The sequence below is a fragment of the Mesocricetus auratus genome, unplaced genomic scaffold (assembly GCF_017639785.1).
Source record: "Mesocricetus auratus isolate SY011 unplaced genomic scaffold, BCM_Maur_2.0 Super-Scaffold_100014, whole genome shotgun sequence".
NCBI lineage: Eukaryota > Metazoa > Chordata > Mammalia > Rodentia > Cricetidae > Mesocricetus > Mesocricetus auratus.
The window spans coordinates 8,203,820-8,211,786 of record NW_024429197.1 but is presented as its reverse complement, the minus strand read 5'-3'; the positions used below and the strand labels follow the sequence as shown (position 1 = coordinate 8,211,786).

The window sequence follows — 7,967 nt, the reverse complement described above, 5'->3', positions numbered from 1 at the left end:
GACCCCAGGCTAACATGATGTAGACAATCTGTGTGGACCCCCTGCCCAAGTGAAAAAGCCCACCACAGCTGAGAACAGAAGAGTGGTTCTGACTTTCAGTCCAAACTAGTCTACATCTTCTAATTAAAGAATGAAGACTATTTGCACTTAGGGGTATTGAGAAAATGCTAGCCGCTGTAATTGTGATTTTATCCTGACTTGGATTATTGCTTCTTTCTGTTTGTGGTAGAGGTTTCCCGCTGTGTTGGACTCGATGGGTCCTTTCCTAGTTCTCTTGTTCATGCAGTTGTATGAAATGTATTCTTCTGAAGTCTCCTGTCTCTTTTCCTCTAAGTATTTTCTCAATGCTGGCTTGATGGTCATTAACTTTCAGTTGGCACTTGTCTTCAGATGTCCTCACTGTCCTCTCAATTTTAAGAGAACTTCACTGGATATAGGAATCTCACTCAGTTGGCAGTTACTTTCAGAACTTGAAATGATACCATGTTTCCTGGCTTTGGGGGTTTCTCTTTCGAGGTCTGTGCACAATTCACTTTTATCTCTCTCTCTTTTTAGGCAGAGTAGCCCTGGCTGTCCTAGAACTCACTCTGTAGAGCTGGCTGGCCTCAAACTCAGAGATCCACCTGCCTGTCACCCAATTGCTAAGATTAAAGACAGAGAAACCCTGTCTCAAAATAAAATAAAACTAATGATAATAATTTCTCTCAAAACAGGTGCTTACAAGCTTAAATTTTTCCTACTTATTTTTCCTCCACCACCCAGGTTTCCTTCTGAAGAAATTGATGCTAGCAGCTTAACTTCTCATTTGCTTAGTATATGGCAATTATATTGATTTTTAAAATCTTTAAATTCATTTTATATGTCTGGTGTTGTCTTCACGTGTGTTTGTGCACCACACACATGCCTGGTGACCAAGGAGGCCAAAAGAGGTTGACAGATCTCCTAAGACTGGAGCCACAGTTGGTTATAAACACCATGTGGGTACTGGGAGTTCAAACCTAGGTCCTCTGGACCAGCACTCTTAACTGCTACTCTCCAGCCTCTGACTTCTGATATTTGATGCTGTATGCAGAAATTCCACTGAATTGTCACGGATTTGCACACTCTCTTAGATTACATATGCACACATGTTCTTACCCCCCTCCATTCCCACACCTTGCACTGCTGGGACAATCCACAGCAGCTGTGAAAAGCAGGGGACGTCAGCTGTGATGGGACGTGGCTTTCACATTTTTTGGATGTTAATTACTGGTCCTGGGGCTGAAGAGTCAGCTTGACGGTTAAAACCATATAATGCTCTTGTTCAGGACCACGCCATGCAGCCTGTCACTCCAGCCCCAGAGGATCCAATGCTGTCTTCTGCTCTCTGCAGGCACCCCATATGCATAAGCACACGAGTGTGCATACACATAAAAACCAGGTATTTTTAAGTTTGCCCCATTTTGCTAAGAGTATCAGTTTTCACTAAATCACTCCCTACACCAGTTGAGTTGATAAGCATTTCATCTTCCTTCCTAGTAAATGTGCTGAATCAGATCATAAAAGTAGTCCTAAACACTTCTATACCAAGTTATTTCCAGGAAGGAGAAAAAAGAACCCCTTGGTAGTGAAAATATATTTATTTACTTTTTTAGAATACAATAGCTGCCAGCAATATACTGGTGTTGATGTTCCAGAGAGAAGAAAGAAACTGCAAGCATTCTGTGCTGAGCTTTCATCCCTACCCAAGGAATTCTATAAAGAAACACTCCAGTCCTGTACAGCATCGTGGCTTGGGAACTGAATTTTTATGGCTTGGGACTTAAAAATTTTCCACCATAAAATAATTTTAGTTGCCTCCCACTTTGGTAATTGTAAAGATGAACCTTTAGAAACCTACCTTAAGTTTCTTGACAAAGGCTCACACGCTCTCTCTGACCCACATGATTATCACCAGCCTAAGAGACTGGTGAATTCATTGCCATTTGATGAGGTGTGGACCAAAATCTTCACTAAAATAATTTCTACTTCCCCCCACTTGTACTTTGTAGATCTTTCCTAAATGGGTTTCTTAAATATGAAGAAATGACTCCTATCTACATGCAAGTCTGGCGAGGCTCTGGAATAACTCAGCAGAAGTATAAATGCCTAAGTTCTGGTGCTGACCCTCCTAGTGCACAAACACTCAATCTCATAATGGTGTGCAAACTGCTCAAGAGTTTGGAAGCTAATGTCACTGAGAAAATCTTATGTGCACTGCACTGAAAATCTGTATCTGCAGAACACAGGAAGGTGTGATAATTACAACAGTGAGTTTTCCCACTGTTGAATATTTTCTCAGTATCCACTGAAACAGGGAGGGAGGCTCCACTCAGAACCCCCTCTCTGAGGTGAAGGGCTCGTAGGGAAGGGGGCTAAACGCAAGGATGAGTCACTGGTGTGGACATGAGACTAGATGACCCTGTATTCCAGCCCCACACTGCATCAAGGGCACGGAAACACATTTCCATCTTCCAAGCCAGGATCTTTGCACAGATGGAGTAGTGAGCACTTGTGCGGGCCTTCCTTTTTATAGCTTTTGTCCATTTACCACCACTCTCAAATTTGTCTGACTTTTCTCATATAAAACTAAAATGTATCACTCTACTGAGAATAACAATTCTGCCTTTGTCTCAAAAACCAAGGCAGGCTTCCCTTCCTTGGACATCCAAAGACAGCAAGAGCAGCCATGAGGCAAATTAGGAAGCCATGGAGAATGAACACCCAAGGGTGGGCATCTCACCCAGCTTCAGTGCATCCTGACTCTTCGCTGTCCTGCTCTACCTCTAGTGAGAAGCCCTCACTGCGTCCACTTGCAGAAAGAGCAGTCATTCGTTCTCTGGAATCTTCCTCACGAAAGACGCAATCCCATCCAAGGATAAGCTGTCACTATGTAAAGATGGGACACTTCTGCCCATGGAGACACTGCAGGGTCCCTTCTCAAAGGAGAAGAGATAGTGCCTCTGGCTGGAACCAGACACATCACCTCACAGCGTTTGCAGCGATGGGCGCTCACACCCTGTCAGCTGTAAGGGTGTGAGCCACGGCCAAGGCATCTCCCTGAGCCACAGGGATACATGGTAAGCCCTCCCTTGTACCCCACAGTAAGGGAATTACGGGTAAGTTTTAAAAGGGGGCTGCTGATGAGTCAGAATGCTTCCCGGTGTTTATTTACTTTCTGCATACCAAAGGGGAGGGCAGGCTGCCTTAAAGCAGTGTAGTGTGGGGTGGAAAGTTGTGGGAAACAGCACTTCTTGAACAAGTTACATTAGAAAAAAATCACCAAAAACATAGTACAGTCACGAGGAGGCTCTAGAGGGCTACTCAGAAAGGGAGACAGTGAAGACACAGCAGACCTCTCCTTTGTTAGACTTCAAATAACTGTCAGCTTAGACTTCCTGCAAAAAATGAGAAAACAAGCCAGATATGCTGGTGCAGGCTCATAATCCCAGCATGCAGGACGCAAATGCAGGAGGATTGCCACAACTTTGAGGTCAGCTTGGTCCACCTATCAAGTCCCAGGGCTTCCGAGAAACATCTTATCTCAAAACAAATGGCAAGAAAAAAAAACGGAGTGCCATTCCTCAGTGTGGCAACTGACATTAGGCCAAACTATGGGAAATACACCTCACTATGAACAACCACAATTTATCCCAAGAGAAGGACCTCCCACTAGGCCTAATGCAAATGGAGGTGGAATGGGAGCATGTGACCTATGCTTCATGGGAGCTTAAGATGGGCAGATGTTGCATTCTTCCACTCTCCCACCCCCCCCCCCCGCCAAGAGTCCGCTTTAGGAGAAAAGTGAACCTGACATTCCCACAAGCTGACCCTGAAACTCCATTAACTTCTGAGTGACTCACATGCTAGTTACAGAGTGAGGCAGCTGAGTGGCAGCCTGTGCAATGTTGCTCAGACAGGCAGATACACCTTCACCCAAGAAAGGAGCTTTTTACAAGAGGGAAGCGGGGCTTGGTGCAGCTCAGGGACAGAGCCTTGTCAGGGCTGCACAAAGCCCTGGGTTCCATCCCAAGCTCCATAGGAAAAGGGGGGGGGGGGGGGCAAGAGAAAACCTGTTATAATGAAGGCAGCAATACTGTTGCAAATGCATGGGTGGCCCTGGGTGAAACCCACAGCAGATAACACAACAGAGAACCCACCCATCTTCTCTTATCTTTTTGAGAATTTTCAGTTTCTACATAGTATCGGATGTTATGATTTATACAAATGACACATTTTAGGCAAAATTAACTGTCTACCAAGAAACCAGCAGTCTCTCTACAAAAGGCAGTCCTTCCAGACAGCAACACCCTTCAGCACACTCCAGGACAGACGACACTGAAACAGCATTCCAACACAGTAGCAATCCTTCCATAATCCTTATTCAATATTACAACTCTCCCCCGATACATAAATATTCTTTGTACCATGTATTATACACCAGTGTGGGCTGCCCGGATGTCACGGCTACTATTCTAACGGTGGAACACTGCACCTCAAGTTCTGCCATCTGCACACGGTGAATAGACACGATGGCGGGGCTCCAGAGTGATGGCAAACTGCCTCTCCTGTGACGAGCTTGTGGTGGAGTACCTCCGAACCAGAGGACAGCAGATGGGAAGGGCAGGTGGGCCGGGTAGAGGATTTTAGAATAATACTGCTTAGGAGTGTGTATTGGAGATAACTACTACACTTTGTCTATCTTTAATCCTAGCCTTGAGTAACTGCATGTTCATGCAAAATACACTTCTACTTTAGAGGAGGCAGAGCAGTCTGTTAGGAAAGCTTATTTTGGGGGACTCTGAAGGCATCTCTCTTGAAAGTGCTGTTTACTTGGTAAGTCTCTTGGCAACATCACTGTATGCGATTTCCACCTCCTTGTCGCTGGGACAGGTGTTGGTGAACTCATCCCTACCGTAGGCGTTTGTCAGGTATCTCCAGATACCCGTCATTTCTTTAGGAATATCAAAGTTGCGGTATTTTTTGGCCACCACCTGAAATACAAGATATCAAGAGTTATAACTACCTTCCAACTCTCCACACTAGGCATGCCTGACTGAAGTGACTATTAATTCTGTGAACCTTTGTCAACACATTCTAGGGATGGGAGCTCTTCCAGAGGACTGCAGTTCCCAGCTCCCACGTTGGGGAGCTCACAACTGCCTGTGACTCCAAGGGAGAGGAAAGGCACCCCCTGCTGGCCTCCAAGGTTACCCAGGTGAACATGCGCAGAGAGAGCAAGCTATATCTCACACGTAGATTAGGACTGCCTGCTACTCCATGCTCTATAGAAATGCGACAGTGGCTACAGAAGACTGCCCTGGAAATGGGGAGATGGCTGAGCATAATCACTGGGTAAATAATTTTTAAACACTATTTTAAATTTGTTTAATTTTCTTCCTTTTTTGGTTTGGGCTATTTTTTGTAACAGTCTCGTGTTACTTTTGTTGGCTTTGAACTCTTGATTCTCCTGCATCATCTCCCAAATTCTGGGATTGCATACCAGCTTCTAAAACTGTTTTTCTTATCTTAGATCTCTACTGCACAACTAATGCTCAATAATTTACTGTGGCATCTCATATAATAACCACTCGGCATTTTTGGTTTTGAATGAAAAAGGCCAGGTAGTGACGATCACCAAACAGGATTTGACAGCGTCAGTCCAGTTCAGAGTTACCTATTACATCTTTGAGTTTGTATTCTTCACAGGAAAAGAAAAAAATATTCTTCTTGCTCAAGTCTCACTTTTTTTCTCCCTGAGACAGGGTCTCATATAGTAGCCCATTCTGGCCTTGAGAGGGAATCCTGAACCTCCTACCTCTGTTTTCTATTGAGCTGGCTCTAGGAAGTGCTGACTCTGTCTACTCTGGCTGGGTGGAGAATGGCTTCTGTGAGGGGAGCACTGCTCCAGGCAGCACCCCACTTCAAAGCAGGCCTACCTTGACAATGTGCAGCTTGGGCAGCAGGTTGCAATCTGCTAGTGTCATCTCATCACCATCCAGAAATCTCCGTGTGGAAAACTTGATGTCCTCCATGCTGTTCTCATCGATTTCATCAGGGAGGGGAGAATTCAGATACTCATCCAGTTTCTGCAGCGTCTTCAAGAGTCCCCGCTCCAGTGCTGAAACAGACGGGAACACTGTCAGAGAGGAAGCCCGGCCCTGAGCAGAGGCTGTATCTCAGTAACTGTGCAGCCTTCACCTGTATCCTCAACTCTCAGAGAGCAAGACAGAAGGTTCCCATCCCTGGAGCTTGCCTGCACAATCGTTCACACAAGGGCATAAATAAACGAGAGTGGTAACTATTTTGCCAACCAACAAATGCCCCCCACAAATGATGCAGCCCAAGCCTGTTGATATTCAAACTGCAAAGATAGATGGGGAAAGCAAATCTATTAACTCCCAGCTAGAAGTTCTTGCTAAGATTGAGAGCATGGTCCTGCTCACTGGGAACTTTTAGATTTACCATGGAGAAATATGTCAAGAGGTACCAATCACTGCCTGAGCAGACAACCTAAACAGAAAGCCTGGGAGTCTGGGGTCTCACTCTGTCTTGTAACAACAAGAGGCCAAGAACAGGACCGCCTTACAAGTGACAGTGACATAGTGACAGTACTGAACTAGCAGCCTGCTTGAAAGCCAAGAGGACTAGATACTATGACTGCTACACCTCATAAAGTTGAACTAAGCCATTTGCTTGCATCTGGGGATCAAGGTCAGTTAGCCTTAGAAGAGGGAGCTGGGGCACTACAGAAAGGAAACAGAGACAACAGAGATAGAGCCTCCGCTACCCCTTCTTTTTGTTTTGTTGTTGCTCTGCTTCAGAGACGAGTGTGTGTGTGTGTGAGAGAGAGAGAGAGAGAGAGAGAGAGAGAGAGAGAGAGAGAGAGAGAGAGAGAGAGAGAGAGAGAGAGAGAGAGAGAGAGAGAGAGAGAGAGAGAGGTGTACTGGATCCTAGACCTAGTAAATGACAGACAAAACCCCAGCTGTTGAACTATAGTCCCAGCCTCCAGTATCCTTTCTTTTATATCCTAATCCACTACCCCATAATTCTCAATACATACACGTGTAAGCATGAACAATTTGGAGCCTTTAAATGCTCACAACAGGTATTTCACCAGCAATATAAACCCGCCCACCCCAACACTTCTTCCAGTTGCCTCCTCCCTACCCATCCCTTGGTGTCTCTATGGCAACAGATAGTCTTGGCTATGTGAGAACTTAGAGGCTCCAAAAGATGAAGGAATTTAAAGGACAGAAAACAACAAAGTTGGGCTGGAGAGACGGCTCAGTGGTTAAGAGCACTGATTGCTCTTCCAGAGGACCCGGGTACAATTCCCAGAACCTACATGGCAGCTAACATCTGTCTGTAACTACAAGTCTGACACCCTCACAGACATACATGCCCGAAAACACCAAGGCAAAAAAAACAAAAACAGAGTTCAGAAGTCATGTGAACAAGGAGAAAGGAAGTACAACAAAATATAAATGACTCTTGTATAGTTGAGTATATTTGAGAGTTTGGTCAGAAGTTGGAGGGACTGTTTGGAAAGGATTACGAGAAGTGGCCTTTTAGTAGGAGGTGTGTCCCCAGGGGATGGACTTTGGAGGAATCAAAAGTCCGTGCCACTGGCAATGTCTGCCTGTCTCTCTCTCAGATCAGACTGAAGCTCTCAGCCGGTGTTCCAGCACGACACCCACCTGTGTGTCTGCTGCCATGCTCAGCCATGGTGACCATGGACTATCCCTCTGAAACTGTAAGCCCCAATAAATTCTTCCTCCTCTAAGTAGCTTTGGTCTTGGCATCTTAGCACAGCAACAGAAAAGACAGACACAGACCTTTCATTTCCTTCTCGTAGGCTGACCTGGTAGTGAGGAAACCGCTCAGAAGTGGTGACAGTGAGCAACCTTTCCTAGCTCCCAACCTCAAGGAGGAAGTAGAAATCTTCC

General features: G+C 45.4%; 1 protein-coding gene across 1 annotated transcript in view; it reads right to left on the bottom strand.

The window, feature by feature from the left end:
* Positions 1-1,604: 1,604 nt before the first annotated feature.
* Positions 1,605-7,967, bottom strand: part of Clic4 (chloride intracellular channel 4) — a 61,157-nt gene continuing 54,794 nt past the window's right edge. The window contains exons 5-6 of the mRNA XM_005079597.4: positions 5,958-6,139; positions 1,605-5,012 (exon numbers count right to left, since the gene is read on the bottom strand). Of these exons, the coding sequence (XP_005079654.1) occupies positions 4,848-5,012; positions 5,958-6,139 (347 nt within the window). The 3' untranslated portion in view covers positions 1,605-4,847. The remainder of the gene's footprint in view (positions 5,013-5,957; positions 6,140-7,967) is intronic.